Source organism: Ixodes scapularis, unplaced genomic scaffold (assembly GCF_016920785.2).
Source record: "Ixodes scapularis isolate PalLabHiFi unplaced genomic scaffold, ASM1692078v2 PGA_scaffold4__175_contigs__length_147842914, whole genome shotgun sequence".
Classification (NCBI taxonomy): domain Eukaryota; kingdom Metazoa; phylum Arthropoda; class Arachnida; order Ixodida; family Ixodidae; genus Ixodes; species Ixodes scapularis.
In genome coordinates, this window is record NW_024609879.1 from 41,052,250 (window position 1) to 41,080,010 (window position 27,761).

The window sequence follows — 27,761 nt, forward strand, 5'->3', positions numbered from 1 at the left end:
CGCCATCCTGTCCGCGCGTCTTTTGCTTCCTCGCGCCTTTCGCTGCTTTTGTACCCGCGCTTTTGCACCCGCGGCTGCTTTTGTTCCAGCGCGCCTTTCGGTTAGTCCTGGTCAAGTACAGTTAGTCCCTAGCATTTGCGCACGGTACTTAGCTCAAACCAGATGGTCTTTTCGGGGAGCTAATGGGAGTTCAGGGGACCAAATGCTACCATTAGTCCTTTGAGACCATCTTTTTTCTTAGAGTGTATATCTGCTGGCACTGCTTCGGGGCTCCGCTCTTACTGACGGGTTTGTTTGATCGTTTCAGAAAATTGGTCGTAGAAACGTTGATGAAACCTAGGTGTTCTTAGGGTTAGGTCTGTGAGACTTAAGTAGAGGAGGTTTCCGATGCCAGTGACGACATATAACCTCAGAAGCGTTTAATAAATAACGCGCTTGACGTTTCCGAAATACGAAACCGAAAAAAGACGACGTGGGAGTGAGAAGTATCCTTCTGCCTGACTGAAAAAAAAAGAAGCTTGCTCCTTTTTTATTTTTGTGCCTGCATGGGGGCACGTCAGTACAAGAAAAGAAAAAGAAAACACCGTTGATAAGTTTTCTCTTCTTTTTATCTTACAGTATACGCCAGAAATCAACAAGAACGCGAAGACGAAGGTAACCGACGCCAGGCGTAACCTTCAACTCAATCATTCGATCGAGAAAAATAAATTATAATCTAGCCCATGTTCTATGACAGGTTGAGTACGTACGTTCAGTAAGTGCGAGATTTCCTATTATTTATGTGGCCTTTTTAATTAAAGGCGAGAGAGTCGGATTGGAAGAAGGATCCTGCCCGGTGATTTCTAACAGTCCCGTCCGCCTACAGAAACTATCCATAAATAAACTAAGATGTTAGTGAAACATTTAAAGAGCAGCGAAGACTGAATATCGTTCTGAAACATGTCTCCCACCGTGTACATCTTTCTCAAGTTTCAGAATATATCGTCAAAAATGAGAAAACGTAACTGTATTTTTGACGAAGTTAGCTGAGCCTGTCGGTGCATGCATAAGAATGCTTCGGAGCAGCGAGATAAAAAAAAAAAATTTAAAGAAAGAGGTCCTTGGTCACTGGCTCTAAATGAACGCGAAGACGCTACGGGCTTTCTTCGAATAAACGACAGATGTCCAGGATGCACTGCAGGTAAGGGATTTACAAATGCGCGGCTGGCACCATCTCCGGTGATTCAGAAAGCATACCTGCGCCTCCTCCACGTGTGGGTGCTTGTTGAGGATGCTCTCAACCTCCAGCGGCGGCACTTTATATCCCATGTAGTTAATCATCTCCTTGATGCGTCCCACAAATGTGATACGACCATCCTCGCTCATTGTTGCCTCGTCCCTAGGAACGAGTTGATAGAAAGGAACTTTCAAGGCTTCAATCAAATATTATTTATATTTAAAATTTCCTCTCGTCCGGAAGAGATATCTGTGGAACTGGTTTTCAGACAGGATTCATCATCGCACGCGTAACGAAAATGATACATACAAAATTGCAATATTACTCTTCGATATATATTAAAGAAGCAGTGAGCTCCAGGTCCAGGGCAAATTTCCTTAAAGGAAAGGGTTAATATATTTATATAACAAAAGCAATTATTTTCTCCCCTCCGAAAAACAAAATGTTGCGGAAATATTTATATTTGCCGGCGCATTTAAAACAAGTCGCGTTTTCAAATATCATCACCTGCCGGTGCCAAAATAGAGACATTTCTCAGAATCACTGAAATTAGCCTCACGAAGTATTGTACTGAAAGTGCTTTTATTGTAATTTTTTTATAGGGCGCCATCTGCAGGTACCTAAATCCTGATGCTTGGTAGTTTCAATGTTTAAAAAACATTATTTAAGATGCCTGAAGCGTCAGGCTCGCGTTGAGACTGTTTGAAGAAAGCGGATACAGGTTCGATAGAGCTTTGAGGGCTGGAAAGAAGGAAAAACAAAAAGAAGTGCTGCAATCGGTTATCCCCAGGTTTAGCCGCCCTTGCATATGTGTTTATGCAAAAGTGTCACCATTTCTTGCAAAAAAAAAAAAAAAAAAAAAAACAACGAAACAACCTACGTGCTTTGAAGAAAAAAATGAACAAACTGCTGCAAGTGGCAGACAGTGGTGTAAAATAGACAAAAAAAACTGCAGAACCAGGGATGCTGCCGGAATTAGACAGGAATAACTGGGCAAATTTGACGGGCCTCGAAAAACAAAACAAAAAAAACATTTTGAAGAATATAGATTCTGGACGTGAACACATACTAGTGCGAATTGCTATTACTTTATAATTCTAAGAATAACATTATTCGGTGAGGGAGACAATTCTAATTTATTTCGGATTCAGGCGTGGAAGGTGATTCTAAAAGGACACTGGATCTGGTTATTCATAATTCAAGGAACTTATATGTAACACAAATTATCGAAGAGAGGTTACAGAGTGGTATGGAAGTTTGGCATTTTTGTGTTGTATTGAAAACATAGTAGGCATATACAAAAAATATTTAAGCGTATTTGGCATCTCCATGATAGTGCACCCTTAAATAAGCGCGCCGCGTTTCACAAACGCGGGTTGTTCCGGCATTTGCGCGTTTGTGCAATTGAAAATATACTTATGACTGCCGTACTCGATACCTGTTAACTTAGGGTGTATCGATGCACAAATGTACATAGCAACGTTCAAGGGAATTCTTGCGGGCACAGAAATAATTTAATTAAGTTAATCTTCACCGACTCATCTACATATTTCGGCCGAGCCTTTCGTATTCCATACTGGAAGGCTTAAATTTTTTGTCCAAAAATGCTAGCCCTCTTTGTCTCAAAAAAGAAAACTGTATCTTTTCGGTATTAAACAACTTTGAATTTAAGTCATGTCTTTTTTATAGTGATATTTGCAACAAAACACAAGATCGTTTCTTAGAGTTTTAGTTTAAGCTTTACTTTTTTTTCCTTCACTTAATTTTTTAACAGCCGAACAAAATGTCGCTTGAGCGAAACGTTCTGGAGTTTCACAACGCCCGTCAGTGCGCTGATGAACCTTGTTTAAAACGGAATATACGTTTTTTTTTATATATATACTAAGCGTTACTAACTTTGTGCGCTCGGAATTTTTTAGCGGTTATTCTTAAAGACACTCCTATTTGACTATCCGTATATTCTTTATCACAGTGAGGAAGCATCCATTATAGCCTTGGGCAACGCAACCGACGTGACTGCCTCCCTTACCCTGTATGGTACCAGTTATCTCGGATTGCGTCCTTCGTCTTGGCCTCATTGTTGATGTAGCCTTTGAAGACATGAGGGCCTCGGGTGCACAGTTCACCCCTCGTGTTCACAGGAACAATCCTGCCTTCCGCGTCCACAACCTTCACCTGCAGCAACGAAGGACGTCATCAGTTTTATGACTCTATAGCTTTAAAAAAAATGAAAAGTCATAGTAGTAAGTAGTTTAACTATTGCACTGATGACATCGCAGCTTCGAATAATAGGGTGACTATAAAATTGTTTTCAAGTCATTCACACTTGAATCAAAACAGAGTTCTGAAATCTGGTGTCGTATTTTCTCATCAACAAACATTTGCACCCCGAGACAAATAAATACGGCGTGGGAAAATAAGTTGCTATTTGCGAAGATGGAAGGAGGGCAAGTCCAGAAGATCCAGAAAGCGAGCTGTGCTTTGAGTGCCTTTATATTTTTTTTTGTCGGTGTCTTGTTGCCATTGGGCAGCATTGGCCTAAACGTCAGCTGACACTGTACAGAAACGTGAAGGTTGACTCCAAGTGCTTTTTCAAGTTCTGCTGACCAAATGTGAAAGTAGCTTTACGACTCCACAACTCCGAATAACAGAGATGGAAAAAGTCCCAGAATACCACCTGCTGTTCGTGAGCTGGAGAAAGGCGCATCGCACCATTTTAGACCGCAGCTCTTAGTCGTCCGTTTCCCGCTTGAGCGGCGTCGGCGACGGTATAGCCGTGAGCTCACGTGACCTCCGTGAAATCATGTGACCCCCGTGAGGTCACGTGACCCCATTGACGTCACGTGAACCCGGTGACATCACGTGAGCCCGGTGACGTCACGTGACTCCCGTGAGGTCACGTAACAACGGTGACGTCCCGCGATCTCACGGTTACGCCGACGACGCTTGGAGGGAGGGGTAGCAGGCAGGATGTGGAGGTGAGGAGAAGAGAGGAGGGGTTTACGCTCCCCTGAGTAGCCTTCCCTCCTCCTCGTGAGCTACGCTTTGATTCTATGTTACAGAATCGAAGCGACTTTCATTTTTATGTTGCCTTGTAGTTTTTGTACTTATGCATTTTATATCCTCATGCTCATGTTTATGTAGTTACAAGATACTTTTTTTATTTATAGTCTTTGTACATACTTGCACATGTGCTCTTTAAGCGGGAGACACCGGATCGAGAAGATTCAAGGGACACCCAATTGTTCCTGAGCCTTGCCGTACTCGGCCATTCCTCTGACCCGTTGTACGACAGGCTGGACGTTTTGTGGTTTATGGGTTTCCTCTGTCAAGCAGGCAACAGATCGACAATTTGTGGAGACGTTCAAAGCTCAGGTAAAAAACTGATTGGAAGGCACCAGCTATTCTTGGCTTGCGAAACGTGCCCAGCGACCGGTGTGTAACCGACCTCGACGTGACCCAGCGGCTTGCCAACCGTTCGAATCCAGCGATCTGTTTCTTCATCGGGATTCGTAAGGGAAATGACCGGACTTGTCTCGCTGCCGCCGTATACAATCTGAAATATCGCACCATAGAGTGGCATCAGTTGGGAGACCAGGGAATCTGGGAAATGTTCCGTAGTGAAGAGACTGCTTAAGAATAGTCCACGTACGTATAATTGTTGGGCGTTCAACCTTGTCATCGTCTTTTCAATGGTGGCAGGATTACACATGGACCCGCCCATAATTGCTGCGGTAGACATGGAAACCAAAGAAATGCATTCAGGAAATAAATAAATTGAGGTAATTGCAGGAAAGAAATAAGTAAATTGTAAATAAGACACAGGTAAACAATACAAATAAGGACGTAGACAGTGCAGCGAAGCCGCCACCAGAAAACAAAAATGATTTAAGCATGGAGCACAGCAGAGTAGCATTAGGTTATGCTTCACACTTCTGTTAAAGCATAAATACCGAACACAAATTGCTATAGGCATATAACAGGGAAACCGCTTGAGAAAAAAAAAGGCCTACCGCCTTCGCATTGCATCCATAATCTAATATATCCGTAACGTATAAGCACGTTCTGCGAAAAGAGTCTTGTAACCAGATTGAACTGTTTTGGATGATGATTGTTTGACGGCACGAGGGTGATGACTAGCACGATCTCTACAACAAAGCTAGCGTTTCCCTTGTGCGCCCCTGAGCGTCACTTTGTATGATATTATGCTGATAAATGTTTCTAAAAACCAATCGAGGCAAGCTCGTTTGATGTTCGATCATTACCCTAAAATGAATTCCCAGATAATGCATTTCCAATCTGACCCCCTCCAATAAATCTTACATGGTGACGTGAACGTGAGATGCCAATGCTGATTGCTCTTCGATGCTTCGACTTAACTTCTAAAAGAGCCCTGATACTCTCCTTCACAGATTTGACATTCACGTAGTAAAGATGTGGCGTTTCCTTGCAACGCTTAACTTTGACGGCGTATCTGTTGTTTCTGGAATAGCATTGCTTACTCCAGCGGAAAGACATTGGAGCTATTAGACGCAAGATCAGGGACCTCGGAACCGGAGGGGGCAAGGGGGCTTGAACACCCGCTGTCATTTTCCAGGGGGGTGCTGGGCAATACGCTGAGCCCTGTGCATTTGGCTCAAGGCCTCCCTCTACCCCAGCGCCGAATTAAAGTACTGGATAAGGGGGCTGTAGTGCTAATCCCCGAAAATTTGAAAAAAAAAAAAATAAAATCCTAGTCGGTTTTAGTTAAGAACAGCTCACACCTAAAGGTGGAAGCAAACTACAAGGAGCATCGGGGCCCTGGCTTTCTGACGTTGTGCCAATTCCCACAACCCTTCCTCCACCTCCCATTTTTTTTCTACGACGGGTAAGCGGTTTTTTTAGACGATCTGGTGTTTGTGAGCTCGTAAAAAAAAAAAAAAAAAACTGTGCCAGAGCAACAAAATGTAAGCGTCGCCTCCGACCCTCCTTGTCCGAGGGAGCAAAGCTGTCGACGTTGGCGGTTCCTTTTCGGTCTCTTCTAATGGAAACCAGACGTAAGGACGGCCACGGAGTTCTCTACTGTACTGGGGCACACTCGGCGCGTTGTACGGAGAATTGTTAGTTAGAAGGCAAGCAAGATTCGCCGAAGGCTACACGAGCAACATACATGCTACATATTATTTTTTGTATATTGTTGGTCTTTTAACTTAGTTCCACGTGGAAAATTTCCTCCGAAACGACAAGTTTAAAACAAGCAAAAAGAAACATCGGTGAACCTCCTGAAGCATTCTTTTCTAACCTCTAACAGGCGTTTCAAGGATCCGGTTCTTGAGGTGCCCCCCAAGAGTTTTCGAGAGGCAGTGACTCCAAGCAACGGCTCTGGAGCCCGTGTCTGATCTACTAGTGCGAGACATCTTTTCTGCCGTCGAGTGATATGACCGTAGAAATTTGTTTTGTGCGTGTCTCTGAGGTATGACTTTTTATTCTTAGCTTAGAGCAGGGGTGGCCAAGCTGCTGCTCTTTGAGTGTTAAAGTGCGGCTCGTGGCTCCCTAGAATTCCTAACACCCCCCCCCCCCTCCTTTTCCGCCTCTTAACGGTCACATGAGCATTTACCGCAGAAGGGAAAAGGAACAAGTTTTATATTGAGACAGGTTGCGGTTTGGTCCTGTGCTACCGCTACCATACGTACGTAGAGTTGGACTGCTTTTGACTTGGATAGTTCTAAAGTAGTGCAAGTTTCATTTATTGGTCTAAAAATGTTTGGACCCCCCTCTTTGTTTTCTCCCGCCTTTACACTTAGAAGAAACAAGACCATTTCCAAAACGAATGGAAACATTTTACCTTCAAAACACAGCATGTAGAAGAGGAGTTTGAAAATACATTCTTGATCTTTATGAGAGATGCCCGTGAATGTGTCCAAAATGATAGAGTTTGCTATATTGCCATCACATTTAGTCTTAATTATTTCTTGTATTATTTGCTTGCAGAAGTCTGTTAGTTTGGGATACGAGAGTTCAGTTACTAGAAGAGGGTGGACGAGGCGGCTTGAGTCCTAAATAATTGAACCACCAAGAATACTTTGTTTTATGTTTTCCTTTTAGAGCGCAGCTCTTAGGGGCCCGTTTCCGGCTTGAGCGGCGTCGCCGTCGGCGTCGGCGTCGGCGTCGGCGTCGCCGTCGCCGTCGCCGTCGGCGTCGGCGTAACCGCGCGGTGCATCATGGGAAATGTCCCATAATGCACCGCGCGAGCCCCCCACCAAGGTCACGTGACCTCGTGGGGGGTCACGTGACCCCCCGAAGTCACGTGGCCCCCTCCTCGAGGTCACGTGACCCCCGCCGATGTCGCGTGACCCCCCGATGACGTCATCGTCACTGATGACGTCACCGGCATCCACATCGTCATCATCACTGATGACGTCACCAGCATCCACATCGTCATCGTCATCATCACTGATGACGTCACCGGCATCCGCATCGTCATCGTCATCACTGATGACGTCACCGGCATCCGCATCGTCATCGTCATCATCACTGATGACGTCACCGGCATCCACATCGTCATCGTCATCATCACTGATGACGTCACCGGCATCCACATCGTCATCGTCATCATCACTGATGACGTCACCGGCATCCGCATCGTCATCGTCATCATCACTGATGACGTCACCGGCATCCACATCGTCATCGCCATCATCACTGATGACGTCACCGGCATCCACATCGTCATCGTCATCATCACTGATGACGTCACCGGCATCCACATCGTCATCGTCATCATCACTGATGACGTCACCGACATCCGCATTGTCATCGTCATCATCACTGATGACGTCATCAGTGACGTCACTGATGTCGTCACCGGCATCCGCATCGTCATCGTCATCATCACTGATGACGTCATCAGCGACGTCACTGATGACGTCACCGACATTCGCATCGCCATCGTCATCATCACTGGTGAAGTCATTAGTGACGTCACCAATGACGTCATCGGTACCCGCACCGTCATCGTCACTGATGACGTCATCAGTGACGTCAGTGATGACATCATCGGCATTGGGGGTCACGTGACCCCCAAGGTAACGTGACCCCCCCCCTGGTTAGTTTAACCCCCCCCCCCAGTGCCCTTCCCTCCTCCTCCTCAAGAGCTGCGCTCTAATTCGGCGTTACAGTGAGTTGTAAGCGGCTTTCATTTTATTGTTCAAGTCCCCATATGCAAGATATAAGTAAATATGTGAATTGAAAAAAAAGTCAGTAATTAAAGGGGTCATGAGATGATATCGGCTTGGAATGTTGATGACTTTAAAGAGGCGCACTCGTCCTAGTCTGAACGTATTGATTGATTGATTGATTTTGGGTTTTAATGGCGCAGCGGCTGCTAAGGCCATGGTGCGCCAGAACAATGGTAGAAGACAAAACTTCGGTGCTATTTAGTTAAAGGTGAGGCATGATATGAGAGTTTAAAATCTTTCATAAAATGCAGACAATACAAAGAAACTTCACTAACTTAAATGTGCTGTAATAGGCCAATGCTGTTTAGGAAGTTAAAAACTTGGTTATGAGGAGCAAGAGGCTCCTCTCCCAGCAAAAGGGCTGGGTGGAATGGGATCTGTTCTTTAAAAAACCGTGAAAAGTTGGTGCGACGCTCCTCATGAAATTTCGGACATTGAATGAGAATGTGCAAGACGGAGAGTGTTTCATCACATTCTTCACACATTGGAGCATCCTCTGCTCGCAGAAGGAAGCCATGCGTGAGTTGAGTGTGACCAATTCTCAGGCGACAGAGAACAACTTCATAAAAGCGCTCGTTATGTCGGCAACTGGCCCACTCAGAAAGAAGAGTTTTCACGCAATGGAGCTTATTATGGACTTCAGTGTCCTATTCCTCCTGCCACTTCTTTTTAATTGACTTTTTTAATGATGAACTGTAATCCAGGTATGGGATGCAGGTAACCTCTCTGTCCATGTCCTGACATGTTCTAGCGGCTTTATCGGTCTCCTCACTTCCGACTACACCGACGTGGCTAGGGATCTAACAAAAATTAATGGTGATGTTGGAGTCTGTGGCAGCTACAATCTTGTTACGTTTTTGCAGAATAAAAGCATCGTTTGATCTATCTAGGGATGCAAGTGCACGGAGTGCACTGAGGGAATCTGAGAAAATTATGGCAGCCTTGATATTTCTTTTGATGATAGTGTACACAGCTACCAGTAGGGCATATGACTCTGCAGAAAAGATGGTGGCTTGGTTGCTGAGCCGCGTTACAATACTGCATGACGGCCCGACTACAGCACATCCTACACTGCTGCTCCCCTTCGTTCCATCCGTGTAAAACTGTACAAAGTTTTTGTAGTTTTCAGAGATTTGGAAGAACTCTTGCCTAAGATCTTCTGCTGGTACATTCTTCATGTCATACTTGGAAAAAGAAAAATTAATCGGAATAGGTGTGATGTTCCCGGGTGCAACTGGGCGGGGCAACACTGCTACAGGGCTCGATAAGTCTATTACAAAATGCTTGGCCTCCGATTTAAGGCGCTGAGGAAAAGGAGGTGTAACAGAAGGTTTGTTATGGTACGTCCTTTCATACCGCGTGTCCAGAAACACTTCGAGTGCAGGATGTCGAGGCATATAGCGAACTCTTAAATGATATTGAAAGTCCAAGAGCAGACGTCTTTTTCCGAGAGAGTATTCATTAGATTCAGCGTAGAGACTGGGAACTGGAGAGGTCCGGAAAGCCCCCGTTGCAAGTCGTAGTCCCAGGTGGTGGACAGGATCCAAGATCCGAAGAAGAGACGGCCGTGCCGAGCCGTACACCATGCAACCAAATTCTAATTTCGATCGAACAAGGCACTGATACAAACGCAGCAGGCAGCTTCTGTCACTACCCCAGGACTTGTGCGAAAGAACTTTTAAAATATTCAATGCTAACAGGCATTTCTTTTTTAGATGCAAGATGTGACTACGGAAGCTAAGTTTCTTATTAAAAATAACCCCTAAAAATTTATGCTCAGGATGTACGTTTAGGGTATGACCTTCCAAATTTGGAGTGGGTTCTGTAATGATACCCCTCCGAAGAAAAAACAGAACACAGACTGTCTTTTCTGCTGAAAACCGGAAACAATTCTCATCTGCCCAACGTGTCATTCCATTAATACCTAGTTGAGCTTGGCGTTCACAGATAGCTGAATTACACGAAGAGCAGGATATTTGCACATCATCAACATAAAGTGCATAGGAGAGAGATCGGGGAAGAACCTGTCTAAGAGAGTTCATTTTGATCAGAAACAAAATAACACTCAGCACCGACCCTTGGGGAACACCATTCTCCTGGACAAACGTTTCAGAAAGTGTCGTGCCCAACCTCACCTGGAACGTGCGCTCCTCGAGGAAGCTCTGGATAAGAGCTAGCATTTTCCCACGAATTCCAGCTAAAACTAAATCACTTAAAATTCCGTACCGCCATGTGGTATCGTATGCCTTCTCAATATCGAAAAACACAGATAGACAATGTTGTCTGTTAACAAAGGCGTCCCTGACCGTTTTTTCTATGCGAACAAGGTGATCAACAGTTGATCGCCCTGTCCTATACCCACACTGAAATTTGTCGAAAATTTTTCCTGCTCTAAAAAATACACCAATCTAGAGGTCACCATTCGTTCAAACGTTTTTCCCAGGGAACTGATGAGTGCGATTGGTCTGTAGCTGGAGGGTAATGATGGATCCTTTCCAGGCTTCAGCAAAGGAATCACAATTGCCCTTTTCCAGAAAATGGGATAAGCTCCACTGCTCCATACAGAGTTAAAAAAACGATAGGATGGTATCTAATGTTGCAGGATGTAAATGCTGAAGCATACTGTAATGAATAAGGTCTGGTCCCGGTTACGAGTTCTTTCCCTTGTCAAGGGCAATCATCAGTTCCACAAGGGTAAATGGTTGATTATAAGCCTCGTTAGAACCACCGTACATTTTACTGGTACTTTCTTTTTGGCAGCCTTGTATTTTAGAAAGGTGTCTGAATAATGCTCTGATCCCGAGACAGACTTGAAGTGTTCACCTAGAATATTTGCCTGCTGTTTTAGTGTGGGAACACTGCTGCCATCCAATGTGAAGAGAGGGATAGTAAATGCACGGTAATCCCCTCTAATTCTATGAACCCGGTCCCATACGACTTTTACGCCTGTAGAACTGTTGACTGAAGAAGTATACAACATCCACGTGGTTTTTTTAGATTGGCGTCTTAGATTGCGGGCCTTAGTACGTAGCTTTTTAAACTTAATGACATTTTCAACTGTTGGGTAACGGCGCACTATTGTCCATGCACAGTTTTGGCGCTTACGAGCTAGGCTACACTCCTCATTCCACCAAGGCTTTGGTTTTGATGGTAAGCGTCCTGACGTTTTTGGAATAGAGCATTGTGGTGCTTGGACAATTACATTAGTCACAACTTCACAGTCTTCATTAACATCTAAGCTAGCTAATGCATCTGGATGCAACTCTGACTCCTTTATAAAGTGGCCCAGTCAGCCTTTTCTAACTTCCAACGCAGAGTTCGAGTTTGTAATGACTTAAAAGAGACTGTGCTTTTTAAAACAATGGGGAAGTGATCGCTACCATAGGGATTCTGATCTACACTCCATGAGAAGTCAGGCAGCAACGAGGCACTACCAATGGAGAGGTCAATGGAAGTCGATGATAAGGATGAGGCGCTAAAATAAGTTGAAGTACCAGTATTAAAAAGGCAAAAGCGTCGAGAAGTTAAAACCGATTCGATTATTTTCCCGCGAACATCAGTTAGATTCCCAGCCCAAAGGGTATTGCGGGCATTAAAATCCCCCATCAAGAGAAAGGGCTTTGGAAGTTGATCTAAAAGAGAGTGAAGTTCTGCACTTGCTACAGCTTGTGAGGGTGATAAATATATTGAACAAACAGAAATGGCTTCATGTACTAGAACACGCACTGCCACTGCCTCTAAAGGAGTGTGCAAGGGTATGGCTATACAAGCAGCCAGCCTTGGAACTACTATCGCTACTCCTCCAGATGAAATGGTAGCATTTAGGCGGTCCTTCCGAAAGACAGTAAAATTTCGGAGGAAGTTGGTATGTGTGGCATTTAAATGTGTTTCTTGTAAACACAGGGCTGCAGGTTTGTGTTCCTGCAGAAGATATTCAACATCGTCGACGTTAGTAAGTAATCCCCTGCAATTCCATTGGAGAAATGTTGCACCCATGTGTTGGAGATCCTTACTTCGGGGGTGTTACTTGTTTTTTACTTTTATGGCGGGCCTTGGGAGTCTGCCACTTCATGTCGTCTGTGTCAGACGCATGAGAGGAGGCTTGGGTGCATTCATCCATAGGTTCTGGGTCCTGTGGCGAGACCTTCCCAGATGGTATGGAAAGGCTCTGGCCACGAGGAGCCAGCCGTCGACCACGTCCACCTCCAGCCAAAGAGGCGGTGGAGGTGCCAGGCAGGGAGGCGCCAGATACCTCCTGTTCCTGCCCTTTGGGTGTTGGAGTGGCACAGGAACTATGCCTCTCCTTGGATGAGGATGTCTTCTCGTGACAGCGTGGGCCCCTCTCCCTTGAAGGGGATCGCGGGCTACTGACAGGCTTGGCCGTTGCCGATCCAACCTGTGAAGGGGATGCCGTAGTGCTCCCTCCCCACTAACTTGGACAGACTGCTGTCCCGTGAGAGCGGGAGGGGTGGTCGTCTGGCTGGAGGAGGCAGTAGACCCCCCAGCCGATACTGCACGCCCGGGCAGCTCGATTTTAAGCTTGGGCGTGGGGGACTGCAGTGGCTTCCGGTAGTCCAGAAAGGACGTCTGGGTAGCCACTGCAACCTTCAGTGGTGCATGTCCCCTCTGCACCACCTGCGCGTAGCCGCCCTTTCGTAAGAAAGCAAAACGACGACGTGCCTCCAGGTATGACAAGTTTTCTTTAACTTTTAGAGTCAGTATTTCTTTCTCATCTTTCCATACTCTACATGATCCGGAGCATGCCGGGTGGACCTCGTTGCAGTTTGCGCAGTGTGCGCTGTTTGGGCAAGAGTCTGTCTTATGGTCAGTTTTACTGCATTTCGCACATGTGGCTTTCCCGCGACAGGTCTGGGAGTCATGTCCGTACCTCTGACACTGAAAGCATCTTCGGGGGTTAGGGATATACGGCCGAACCCTGCAGTGGAGGTATCCGGCCTTGACAGCTTCAGAAAGTGTGGCGGCTTCAAATGTTAGAACGATGTGTTTTGTTCTTATTTCCTGCCCGTCACGTCGCATGCAGATAAGTCTTGCGGCCACGACTCCTTGGTCAGAAAGACCTTCAGCAATTTCAGTCTGTTGTCTCTAGAAAGTCCTCATCGGAGATTACTCCCCTGGATCGTATTTAGTGTGCGATGTGGCGTGACTGACACCTTATGGTCGGACATTGTACTCCGTTCAAGGAGGGCCGCACTCTGCATGCTGGTTTCAATTTCTACCAGAAGGTCGCCAGAAGACTTTTTTTTTTTTCGGCTTTGAAGCTCTTTCCCACAACACTTTCCAGTACTTTTGCAACAAGGAAGGGTGATAATTTTGAGAGCTGTTTGTCACTTTCGGAGTGAATAACCAAACACTTTGGGTAATTGGAACGAAAACATGGAGTCTTGTCTGGGATGATTACTTCGGTGCGGCCTCTTTTCAGAGGCCGATCAGGTTGGTTTGACTTGGACCCATAAAAGTGGGGAGGTTTTCAGAAACTGTGGCGCACCGCCTACCACCGAGCCCAACAAGGGGGTAGGTAGCACCCCATAGCAAGTATGGCTTGGCTGGGTATGTTACACTACCAGTGCTACCCAGTAACTATAACCAAGTGTGTTTCAAGAAAAGTATCTGTCGCCACCCAAGGTTAGCCCTTGCCGCCAAAGAAGGGAGAAAAAGGAGCAAGAGAAATGAGAAAGAAATGAAGGAAATAGGACAGGTAAAAGTGAAAGATCGGAGGGGATAGTAGAAGAAAAGGCGACTAGACTGAATCATCCTGGCCGGGCCTTACCAGGACTTCCGTCTACGAGAAGCGGGGGCCGAAGTGGTGTATTGCCTCACCCGGGGGGCCCCGAAGGGTCCAAACCTACCCCGGGCTCGGCTCAACCACCAGGATGCCCTTTTTCCCGCACACGGGCTCGCCACGCACAGCCAGACGTGGGTGGGTCTTAGCCACTTTTTACTCAGGGTCTGTGGTGTCGCCTATGTGGCTGGGGTTCGTGGTGACGCTACTCACCAAGCACCTATACCTAAGGTGCAGCCGCCTCCTGCGGGGCTCGGGGTCCGTGGAGACGCCACACTCCAAACACCTGCTTTCACAGGTGCCCCCTTGCGGGGTCTGAACTTGTTAGCACACGGTATAGGTAGTGATAATAAACCTTCTATAAAGAGTAGAATAATATATAGGTAGTGATAATAAAGCTTGTATAAACAATAACATTTTAATAATGATTTTGTTTTTTTTTTTCAATTTCTTTTTTATTCCATTTCCCCCCCCCCCCCACCCCTTTTTTTTTTCTCGACCGCTAGCCCTCCCATGTAAAATAGACTCCCGGGGTCGCTGCACAAGACCTTAACTTTGAGCAAGCAAAGCGGAGCCAGACTCCACTAAAATGGGGAATGGTTTAAACCCGGCACTTGGGTGATGCTCTCTGTGTAATTTCCTAGCCTATAAAAATAGAATTTTTGCCTTCTCTTGCTTAAACTGGCACATATGCACTCCCGCCAGGATATCGCAGAAAGAAGCATAAAAAAGGAAACAAAAATGGGTTAGGAAACTATAGACCTATTTCTATATCATCCGTATTTTTGAAGGCTATGGAAAAGTTACTCTATCATCGTTTAGTACACTTCTGGAATAAATGTGACCTCATACCTTCCTCGAATTTCGGCTCCAGGACAAACTGTCCCGAAGGAAAAATCCATCAATGTAACCCTGTTTGGCAGTCAATGTTTTCTAGTGGACCGCTGACTGTGCCTGACTGTACGTCAAGCATGTCTGATTGGCCAACAAGTTACTCTGACCGACAGTCAAACTCCAGTCAGACTCCGCTTGTCGGCTTTCTGATGGTTTCCTGGTGGCGATCGGCCGCCCCGAAATTCCATCAGGATGTCTTGGTGGCGGTTCTGACTGTACATCGATTGTCTCTGACTGTACGTCAAAAAGCTTTGACGTGGAGACAGACGTACGGTCAAAGGACGTAAAGTTCGTTCGGATACCACTATTTCGTCAAATCTATGAATACGAAATGTAATCTATGCACGAGAAAACGATTTCGGGACGTGAGTCCATAAAACCGCTGACGTTAGAGATATGACACGCAACCGACCGACAACCTTGATCAGAAGCCCACCGAAGCGCCGAGCACGACACTTCGCTTCGCCCATAGAGGCTTCCCCGCTTCGCCGAGCTTTCATGAACGATCGACTCGCTTTGTTTGCCCGCTTGCTCCAACCTGTCGATCCTGCCCGGGCTGTACAATGTCGTATGTTTTAGTCGAATTTCTACTCGACAAGACCCAGCCTGTTGTGAGTTCCGACGATGTAAGGGACTTTAGCGGTGTAGTTGAAGACGACAGGGTGTACCAGGTCTACTGGGCCGGTGACTCGCGAACACAAGGATCGTTCTACGACGCGAAAGTACTCTACATGGCAGGTGAGTAGAACTGAAGTACGGCGAGTGATGTACGAGTGCTTTGCATAACGTGCTGACGGCTTAACTGCATTTGCAGCCGAAGCATCTCGTATAAAACGACTAGTCAAATCGAGTTCCAAAAACAGTGGCAAGCATAGTGGTTAAGGTATCCGATTTGTACGCAAGTGGTCACGGGTTCGATCCGCGGTCGTCCTGCCTTTTTTTTTTCTTTTTTTTCTCGAACATTTTGTTTTATCGATGCATTTGGCGATATTTATGAGTGTGTATAGCTTTACTCTTGTATAGATGCCGCCCTTGATGATGAAATTCCCTTGGCAGTGGCAGTCAGGCGTCATCTGATGGACCATCAGAAGACGTCTGATGACGAATCGCCGGTAGTACGCGCAAAGTCCCAGGAATCTTCGTACGGCCCTTTTGTCGGTGGGCGGTGGAAACGCCGCTACGGCGCGTGTCTTCTCAGGGTCAGGACTTACACCTTCGTTGCTCACAAAGTGACCTAGGAACTTCAGTTCACCGTAGGCGAACCGGCACTTCGTCGGCTTGAGGGTGAGTCCTGCGGTCCTGATGGCCTCAAGAACGACCCGAAGGCGGCTTAAGTGCTCGTCGAAGTTCGTCGAGAATACCACGACGTCGTCGAGGTAAACAAGACAACTCTGATATTTGAGACCTGCCAGGACCGTGCCCATGACACGTTGGAACGTTGCCGGCGCCGTTCACAGTCCGAAGGGCATCGCCTTGAACTGATACAGTCCGTCGGGCTTGACGAAGGCAGTCTTTTCACGGTACCCTTCGTCGACTTCGATCGGCCAGTAGCCACCCTTAATGCCCATCGACAAAAAGTATCGGGAGTGGCGCAGCCGCTCCAGCGTGTCCTCGATGCGGGGGAGGGGATACACGTCTTTCCTGGTGACCGCGTTGAGCCGCCGGTAGTCAACGCAGAAGCGAAGCGTTCCGTCCTTCTTGACCTGTAGGACTGGAGTGGCCGCAGGCTGCTCGAAGGCTGAATAATGTCGTCGTTCAGTATCTCTTGTACTTGTTTATGGATGGCCGCTCGTTCCTTTGGGGAGACCCAGTACGGCGGCCGATGCAGAGGGGGTGCATCCTCGTTGGTAATGATGCGGTGTTTAGCAACTGTTGTCTGGCGAACCCTCGATGTGGTCGCAAAGCAGTCGCTGAATGTGTCGAGGAGGTCTCCGAGCTGTCGTTGTTCCGTGGCACTGTGCTTGGGGTTACCGTCGAGCTGTGGCGGCGGTGTACTGTACGGCTAACATGGCGAGGGCTAGTTGGAGATCACCGCGATTTCGGCGTCGGCCCGAAGTTCCTCGACGTGTGCTATAGCGCCACCTTTTGTGAGGTGCTGCGCCTCCGATCGATAGTTCGTCACGAGGACCACAGTACGTCCATCCTGCACCTCTACTACGCCCCTTGTGACTCCTATTCCTCTCCCGAGGAGCAGTTGGACGTCGCCTTAAAGAATAATTTTCCTGCGGGCGACTGCATTGGTCACGGCGGGCACAAGAACAGTCGACCTCGGCGGCAAGTTCACGTGGTCCGGAATGACTCGGACGGCGGCTGGCGTCGTTTTGAATCCCTCCGGAGGTAGGACGGGCTTTCGCAGCGTCAACCTGTTTGCTCTAAGGTCGATCACGGCACCGTTCTCACAGAGGAAGTCCATGCCAAGGATGACGTCTCTCGAGCAGTCCTTAAGGACGACGAATTTTACGGGGCAGATATCTCCGTGGATGTCCACACGCGCAGTACACCTTCCCACTGGTGTAATGAGATGTCAACCGGCGGTTCGTATTTTCGGTCCATCCAACGGCGTCATTACCTTACGAAGGCTGCGAGAGAGCTTCCCACTTAAAACAGAATAGTCTGCTCCGGTGTCGTCGAGTGCCTTTGCGTAGTGGCCGTCCATGGTAACGTCGAGGTTATTCCACACCGTCTCAGAAGCGTCGTTCTGATGCGTCTTGTTGCTAGTGTGGGAGCCCTCCGACGTTTGTGGAGGATATTGGCGTTGTTGGTCCCCGGCAACACCCCCTCCCGGTTTTTCCGCACTCAGTTTTCCCGGCGGGACACGGAAGACAGGCTTTTGGCGGGACCGATGGACATGTGATGCTGCAGGCCGTCGAGGTGAAGGCGAACGGGACCCACGTCGAGGCGCAGGCATCGGAGAGAGTGGACGTCGTAGGTAGTCGTCGATCTCGCACGGTCGCTCACCATAGCGTGGGCGCAGGTCGTCGGGGTGGAAACCACGTAGCCCTAGCTGCCGGTACGGGGAACGGCGGTAGACATGGCCGGCTTCCCCGCAATGGTGACACACCGGGCGTCGATCGGCCGTTCGCCACACGTCGGTCTTCCTGGGCGCCGGTTGTTCTTGCCGGACGTAATGAGGTCGATCGTCGAGACGTCGGGGGTACGACTGTGGTGGTGCATCCCGTCGTCGTGGCTCAGGAGGTTGACGGGTTGCCTGTGGCGGTCGTCGGGCCATGGCGGCGTAGCTCAACGTCGGTTGCTCGAGCGGAACGGGGTTGACAAGAGCCCGTGGTTCGATGGCTCTTTCGGGCTCGTCCCTCACAACTTCGGCGATGGACAGCGACGCGGGGGTCGGCAACAGGCAGCAGTTTCTTGAGTTCTTCGCGAACGACTTGACGGATTATCTCGCGAAGCTGGTCGGCGCTGGCGCTGAACTCGATGCTTGCCGATGCCAGAGTCGAAACGTCGTTAAGCCGATGATAGTGGCGCGCTCGGGCCATTAGCGCCCGCTCGATGTTTGTCGCTTCGGAAACAAATTCTTCAACGGTCGTCGGGGGTTTGCGAATGAGTCCCCCGAAGATTTCGCTTTTTACGCCTCTCATAAGAAAGCGCAACTACTTCTGGTCAGCGGCTTGCGGGTGAGCACGGCTGCTCAGGCGGAGGATGTCTTCAACGAAACTAGTGACCGTTTCGTTCGGGCCATGAGTCCTCGCCTGGAGAAGGTCTTCGGCCCGCTGCCTACGATGCTGATTCATGAACGCCTGCTTCATCTCGGTGACGCAGGCGTCCCACGACGTGAGCGCAGCCTCGTCGTTCTCGAACCAGTGCCTCGCAGTACCCCCCCGCCAATAGTAGAGGTTCTTTAGGTACTGCTCGGCGGTCCATCCGTTATGGTGTGCCACGCGCTCGTAGTGTTGGATCCAGTCCTCGACGTCCTCGTGAATCTCCCCGTGCAATGGCGTCGGAGTCCGCGGGGCGACGGGCAGGTAAACTACGGGGGGGGGGGGGGGGGGGGGGCTGCTGTGATCTGCGCCGCCGAAGAAGCGATCGTCGTTATCGCTTGCCTTGTCCTCACCGGGAGTGGTCCGAGTTCAGGAGCTTTCCCTTGAAGACTGCGGCTGGCACGATGCTCCGAGTCTTCAACGGAAGGTCGTCGGGAATTAGGGCTTGCTGTCCAAGTTCTTGTAGGGGTACACCTGCACGGGTTTCATACCCCGCGCCTCCACCAGAAATGTCACGAATCAAGGTGGCGAGAAGCTGAACAGTGAACTGAAGGATAAAGTTTTAATTGGCGAACTTGTGCCAAACAAAAATGAGAAACGGAAGAGTGTCAAGGCAACAGAAAAGGGAGCGGCAATTCGGTGACAGTACAGAGCGCTAGTGGGACTGACTCGACAAGGTCGCGGTCAGCTGCTTATCTACCGCGCGTCACTATCTCGAAAGTTCGGCAAAGAATGCTTGAGCGTTGCGCGCTCGGGGCAATGATGAAGAGGCGCTTTCGATAACAAGAAAGCAGGAGGAAAGTTACATCTGGTGCGAGAATGAACGCGAATCCTCTAGAAGTCCGTGACCAAGCGTTTCTTTATCGACCCTGGCGGCGGCAATATTTAGCAAGAATATGTTTTCTTTCAGATCGAAGATATTTTCCTCTTACATATTATCAGGACACTAGTATGTTTTTAATTCAGTGAAAAAATCGTCAGGAAAGTAAAATCTACAACGCGAAAAATATATTTCGAGACATATTCAACTATGAGACTTCCCAAGGGAATTTATCGATATAGTAACAATTGTGTGGGTAGTTTCATGTTGTAATGAAAAATTCCAGCGCGTTCGCTAGTTGATGGCGTTTTAATCCTTGAAAACAAACAAGGAACAACCACGAAGTATTTGTACGAATAAATAAAAACTATGGGTTCTATTTATTCGTACACATACTGAAACTATGGCCGGCACGGCCATAGTTTAAGTTTATTCATACAAATAAAAAGCGGCCATTCTACAAAAAGCAAAAAGCACAAAATCCATTCTTTCAGAAATATATCGGTGTCACTGAAAGACTCGGCTGCTTTTCAACGTGGAACACCAACACAGTTTTTTTTTTGTCCAATATTGCTGCGCTCACAGCTGAATACCTAGGCAGCGCACTCGTGGCTTTAACGGTTATCACACGTTCACACAAAAAGCCAAGGTTTGATGCCTCGCCGCGGGTGCATATTTTTGTTGACCCTATAATGTGATGCTCGGGTAAATTTAAGAACCGTGTTGCTGATTCGATGATAGAATATTCTGCGCGCCGAACTTTCTACGGCACTTTTTCCAGATGCCCACGCATGTACAAAAGGGGCTTCACGTGGCAAGCTACAGTCAGTCTCGCTCCAGCGCTCGATCATGCTGTCACGCCGACTTGGACGCCCGCGACGCTTTGTTGTTTTCTGCTATTTCCTTTTTGTTTCGGACACAACTTCGCCCCGTTAAACGTCTATTTATTCCTGTTTATTTATTGTTCTTTTCGTGACCAGCTATGACAATATATATTAACCCCCCCCCCCCCTTATGTAGGCCCTCGTCTTTTTGGTGATGAGCTAACTGGCCCCCACATCCAAATGATTTTGATACCCCTGCTTTGTTTAGTCACAACTAGCCATAAAAAGTGAGTATACCTGATGGCCAGTAACAGCCGTAAGTATGAGGCAGCTCAATTTATTTACTTCCTAGAAACCCTGCAGCGCCTAGGCATTAGAGCAGGGGAGTGAGATAATAATGCTGTCATTCAGACATCAGTATACGTCATCACAGTACACTTCAGCAACAAAAAAAAAAATCCACACATTATAACCCTTTTTTCCACAGTTATACTATATCAGGGGGCACACACGTTTGAACTCATCATCACAGGATGTTTACACGTCAACATAACACTCTTCAATATTATTCGTTTACAATTCATCCAAGAGTTTTAAAAAAGTGGCATTATCAACCGAGACCAAATCTGCAGGCAATTCATTTTATTTGCCTATCGCTTTTGGAAGAAAAAAAAAAACTTCATGTAGCTTATGCAGCATTTTATTTCACGTATTTTCCTGCTATGATCATTCCTATTTGAGATGTAATGAGGCGTTTTCAGGTATACAGATTTATCAACCCAGTTAAGTTATTGTATATTGCATGAATAAGTTTTAGTCTGCATTTCCTGCGTCTGCTATCAAGACGTTCCATATCAATACAAGCTTTCATCTGCGTCACACTTTCAAACCCAGAATATTTGTTGAGGATAAACCTTACTGCCCGATTTTGTACACACTCTATCTTATCTATCAAGTATTTTTGGTGCGGACCCCCCATACGGCACTTGCATACTCTAAATGTGGTGTTACCAATGCACGACATGCTGCTTCTTGTAGAAGTTGGGGTGCTGTACGCAGGTTTCGGATGACTAAACTAAGAATTTTACTAGCCTTATACAACATCCTATCTATGTGATGATTAAAGGCCATGTCTTCCGAAAGAATAATTCCCAGATATTTAAACTCTGACACTTTTCGAAGGGGGTTCCTTCCAATAACGTAATGTGAATCAATACTATTGTACTTTTTTTTCTTCTAAAGGTAACATCAACGCATTTGTGTGCATTTAAACGTAGTCTTCAGTTCTGGCACCAAACACTGATACAGTCCAAGCTCTGTTGCAACTGTAGTACATCGTTGGTATTTCTTATTACGCTGTAAATAACGGAATCATCCGAGAATAGCCTGATATTATAAATCACAGTGGATGCTATATCATTAATGAAGAGTAAAAATATTAGTGGCCCCATAACACATTCCAGAGAGACATCCGAAGTAACGTCCACAATTTTTGATTTTTCCCCCGTAAGACGGCACATTGTTTCCTTTCACTTAAGTGATCTTTTATCTATGCGAGTAGAGTACTATCATTATTAAGTGCGCTCATTTTATGCCACAACAAATTGTGAAAACGAAATCAAAGGCTTTACGAACGTCGATAAAAATGGCATCACTTAGTAGCCTATTTTCCGCTACACTAACCAGAACTGAAAGAGTTATATTAATTGAGTACTGCAAGAAACGCCCTTGCAAAATCCACGTGGGTTTGGACGGAAAAAAAAGTTATCTTCTAAGTGCTTCATTATATTACTATACATGATGTGCTTCATTATATTACATTCTATACAACTTAGTGAAATGGGCCTACAAATATCTACTGTCGATTTCGATCCACTTTTATGAACTGGCGCAACATGCGTTTTTTTCCATTCTTTTGGAAATAACCCTGTTTCAAAATATTTGCAAAACAATTATGTTCAGGTATTTGGACACGATACATGAACAAGCTTTCAGTACGTTAGGGGACAACTCATCAGGGCCAGAGGCCTTTCCCACCTGCAGGGAGTCTAAACACTTTTTATTCCCTCTACCGTGATTATGACATGAGGCATTATGCTTTTCAGTTCATCCCTTATCATCGGCAGATTGCCGAAGTCGTCTCTGTATAAGAATATGGACTTAAAGTAGCCATTGAAACAATTAGCATTTGCAGAGTTATCAGTTATGACTGTGCCAGAAACAGTAATGCTCGAAATGCCGGTTGTCTTTTTTTTCGCGTTTTCCGCAGATAACTCCACAATGCTTTGGGTTTGTGCTGATAGCGTTTGCAAGTCCAGTAAAATATGCCACCTTGGCATCACTTATAGCCGTCTTATAGACGCTTTCTAGTTCTCTTAGACGATGCTCAAGATTAGTACAAAGGTTCTTTTTATATATGTTATACATAAGGGAGCGTTATTTCACTACTTTTTAGTTTTTTTTTGTTCATCCAAGGTTTAACAGTCTTCCATTTGTCTATCATGCGCTTAAAGGGAATGTGGTTGTCAACGAGTGATGATAGCAAGTTTTTAAATCTGGTCCACAATGCGTCAACATCCTTAGATAAAGATTCTGCCGTGTACATGTCCAGTTCACTCTCAAGCTTGCTTATGATTTCATGGTACTTGGCTCGACTGTACATGTACACTTTTTAACATCACAGCTAGCAGGAACCAACTGAGACAGGAAAAACCTGGCGCTAACTATGTTATGGTCACTTATACCGGGTAAAACACTCACACATCGAACTACGCTTGGATCATTTCATAGTATTAAATGAAGCATATTATTTCCCTTTGTAGGGACCAAACGTACTGTTCAAGACATATGGATTAATGACATCATAAAATGCTGAAGAATTTCCACTGGGTGGTATTGCTTCATGCCATTTCAAACTTGGCAAATTAAAATCTCCAGCCAAGATAATGTGGTCATCAGGAAGCGAAGCCAAGATAGAATCTAATGACTTCATAATTTCATTAGTTGCTCCAGGGGGCGGTAGAAACAACATAGTGCCCTCTTACCCCTATCAGGCGTAGTCAATCCGCACCACACAGATTCTACATCATTACACTAAACGTCAATTTCAACACCGTCCAACGACTCTTTAATTATAATAAACACTCCCCCCTTCCATGACGCCTATCTTGGGTTCAAAACCTGCACCAGACCAGTGAAGTCATCAACTTTATTTTTGATACTTTGACAGTTCAGCAATAGAACAGTGCATTAGGTCATACTATTCGGTGCTGTTAAAGGTCGCCATTTTTTATTTAATTTGGCTGAAGATTGTGCATCTTCATCCCAGACATAGGTTTCACCGTTTATGATCAACTTATCGTGCACCAGGGAAACTTTATCTCGTCTGTTTTGCTTTTTTGCCCTGCCAACATTCCATAACTTGCGTCGGATATCTCCAACACACGGTAAAAAGTCCTTAGAAATGCCATAATTAGTGCCGTTCAGTTTTTTACCGTTGCTAAGAATTTTGTCAGTATCCTTGTAGGATGCGAAGTTCGCAATGATCGGGCGATTTTTGTTAGTTTATACTTTCCGATCCTGTGCACTCTCTGCATTTCACCGACAAATATTTGCAACTTATCCCGACAGAAGGCCCGAATCACATTTTCAGTTGTTTCCCAACTCTCACGTGAATCTCGATCTTCGATACCAAAAAAGACAGGACATTGTCTTCTGCTTTGATTTTCTAAATCATATAGTTTTCTACCCATGTCATCCACGTTTTTTGAGTGTGCTTGGGCATGGTTATAAACCCAAGCTGTATCCCTCTCAACATGCTCAAACGCTTGCATTTTCAATTCGAAGGACTCGACCTTTGCCCAAAAATCGCTGATTACGCCATCCAGGTTCGCTTGTCTCTTTTCTGTGTCGTCTAGTTTGCTCAAGATAGTAGCTTGACCTTCTTGTAAGTTCTTTAGAATGGTGGTCATTTCAGCGTCAGGGTCAGGATTCTCCTCGACATCTCCGGCCAAAAGCAGTGGCTTTAAGAAAAGCACTCTTACTTATACACGTAACATTTTTGCTCTTTGTGGGAAAGGCAGCAGCAACAAGAAGCGATCATCACTACAGTAACGGAGAACGTCCACCCTTACCTGTAGCAAAGAGAAGTGCCTAAAGCCAGCACGGCCAAGTAGGGTCCTTTTGTGTATTCCAGAAAGGAAGTCGTCCGATGTTCCCGCACGGACGTGACGTTGATAATCATGCCCAAAACAAACCAATCGAACATTGTCGCTCACGAGAGCATGTCAGAATAACTCCGATGAATTTTAAAACTATCATCTGCGTGTCCTCTTCATCCAAGCACCCTTTGTGCTCCAAGTGATTGTATCGTTTCCCAATATGCTATGCCTGGACCCAATTTACAGGAGTAACAAACTGCTACTGCCTTTGTTCGTGTTTCTTGTGGAAGAGGGCTCCGGTCTCAGACATGCTTTTGCATACGCCTTCGTTGAATCCAATCAACAGCATTTCGAAGCACACCTGCTGGGAACGTTAGCGAGAAGAATGAGAGCGCAAGCAAGACAATTCTGGCCAATGTGACCCAAGACTTCGCCGAGATCGAAGCCATACGGGAAACCTTTTATTCGACACCTGTAGTGCAATTATGTCAATTCCACGTCATGAAGCGGTTCAGGACGGCTGCTGGACAGGTGTCTTATTCAATGGAAGAACGAGAGAGGCACATCAGCAGCATAAAAGGCTGCTAATGCAGCGTACGGAATGAGCAGCTTGCAGCATGCTGCATTCTCAGACACCAGGCATGTTTGAGGAAGAACGTGTTGAAATCGTGATGTATAAACGATGCTTCCTAGCACTTCAAGAAGCACTGGGCACCTATTCTTAAAACGTGAGCCCGACAGCGCTGTGATCAGGTATTCACTTCAGGTGACAGCACTACGGACCGCGTGACTTTGCACAACGGAAAACTCATGGACATTATGTCCTCAACTGGAAAACTTCATGTAGCTGGCTCTACTTGCCCTCCTGAATATTTCAAGTTCAATGTTACAAGAGGCAAGGCACTAAGAAACATTGCGACACACCTCCACATTTTACTTTTAAAACAGATCCAGAGAGACTAAGACAGTGTGCTTATATATAAGAGATCGCACTCCGCACGCATGTCTCTTATTAGCAAGGAAGAAAAAACACTCCGCACGCAAGTTCTCTTATTAGCAAGGAAGGACAAAATTCAGAAGAAAACATTCTTGAAGTCCGTCAGCTGGCACCAGAGATGATGTCAGCTTGCGGTGTCATGTGCCATGAAGTCGCATTAGTAGAGCAAACCTGAAGCTGCACCATGTTTTTGAAGATGGAACTGTTATGCTTCCACTTTCGGACTGTTTGCGAGAAAATCAACAAGATGACATACATAAAGAAGGCAGTGAAGAAACGCTGGTTTAATTCGTACAAGCTGGGTTTCCCGGCCGATAGTGTTGAAGCAAGTAAAGAGCTTAGGGAAGACACCAACGTTACACAAGTCCTGATAATACCTGAACCGTTGTACCACAGGGTGAATAGGAACCAGCGCTTTAGTTATGTCATGCCAACTTTTAAGATAATTGCTGACTACTTCGACTGTCTAAAGGCTTTTTTCACTGAAAGGTTTGTGTTTCTGGAATATCTCCAAAAGGGGGCTTCGCTAAAAGGAGAGGATATTGTGACAGGCGCCGATAGCAGCAAAGGGCTAACATACTCGCAGCATCAGAACGTCTGTGCTATTGTTACGTGCGAGCCCAACGATATCACCACGCAGCAGGAGCACAGCAACTAAGATTTGTCATGTAGATACAGTGACCGCAACAAGGACCCAGGAGAACCATTTCAACATGTTTCTTGTACTAGCCAAGCTGCACATGGAGGTGACGACTCTTCTACACATCACGAGACTGTCCTCTTGCCTGAACCCGCTCCGGACCATTCAGAGACCCCGGGTCAAGCATTCTTCAGGTTGAAGCTCTCTGTGGTAAAGAGAGGTCGTCCAAAAAAGGAGCCGACCCAACGGCAGAGCAGGATACCAAGGTACTCCGCCAGCACTCGACCAACGCCCATTGTGCAACTTCCAGAAAGTGGCTACACGCAAATGTAATTATTATAATCAATTGCATTCACGAATGATTATTTATTTTTAGGTTTCTATGTGGTGTTGACCTTTTAGTGCTTCTGAATAGAATTGTTGGAAAAGCTGTCTGTTACCATGTCCTAAATCAAGGGTAAGTTTTGGAATAATCAGAAATGGGAGTGTGGCCAGGAGTCCTGCCTAGTGGGCTTTTAGATTATAAAGTAAATTTGCGAAAGCCAAGGAAGTATTTGAAACAAGATCTCAGGGCCCGTTTGACTTCATCCAGTTTGTGATATTTTTATTTCTTTAAGTTTCTTGAAGAGTGGTGCACGAACCACGTCCGTTCAGCCTCGAGCCGAGTGGTATGAACCTTGAAATATAATAAACGAGGATTACAATGCTATGAATATTTGCTTCTATGAATCTAATGTCGAATTCAAGTGATCACTTGCCGTCGAGACGTTGCTGATGGCACCGGCAACCAAAAACACGCCAGTGGCTGACCACGTGACCATCTCCACCGGAACACAAGACGCCGGCAACTGGCGCTTTTGTTTGCCTGGGTTGCACGAACGCTTTAACTTCTTGCTCTAATAATGCAGGGCACCATGAGCGCGCTGTATACGTCCAACAACATGTGTGCAAACTGAAGCGGCTTCGCAATAGTTTTCGAAATGTCAACATCACTACAGTCGTCACAAATTCAAGGATTCTATAATTATAAAATTAATGCACATTAATAAATCTTTGTGGTGCTGGCGTACAAGCGTCCGATTTCATTAAATCCTGTTTCGATTTTCGAAGAAGTGGGGCCAATTTGCGAGGATCGAAAGTCTTGACAGTTTTATTTTTCATGTTGCTATTTTATTGCTATTTCTTTTTTTTTACTCCTCAATCATTTCATGGCACCCAACTCCCTCGTAAATGTAATGTGCGTTGAAGTGCCGAGCTGGGCATCACGAGCTATACACAGTGTATTAACGTGTTATTTACCAGCTGTAAAAAAATAAGAAAAAAATGTGTGGATAGTGATGCAGATCGGTGCCCAGAGCAAGCTGACCCTGTGCAAGCTAGACAAATTATTAAAAAAAATATTGGCTTCCTTGAGTACCTTAATTATCTTTATCTTCATTGTTTTTTTTTGTTTTTTTTTATTTCTGTTCTCAGAGTG

General features: G+C 46.1%; 1 protein-coding gene across 1 annotated transcript in view; it reads right to left on the reverse strand.

Moving 5' to 3' along the window:
• Positions 1-27,761, reverse strand: part of LOC8029015 (medium-chain acyl-CoA ligase ACSF2, mitochondrial) — a 147,540-nt gene that overhangs the window by 25,590 nt on the left and 94,189 nt on the right. Inside the window, exons 11-14 of the mRNA XM_040214686.2 lie at positions 4,869-4,945; positions 4,665-4,772; positions 3,246-3,391; positions 1,237-1,378 (exon numbers count right to left, since the gene is read on the reverse strand). Coding sequence (XP_040070620.2) covers positions 1,237-1,378; positions 3,246-3,391; positions 4,665-4,772; positions 4,869-4,945 — 473 coding nt within the window. The remainder of the gene's footprint in view (positions 1-1,236; positions 1,379-3,245; positions 3,392-4,664; positions 4,773-4,868; positions 4,946-27,761) is intronic.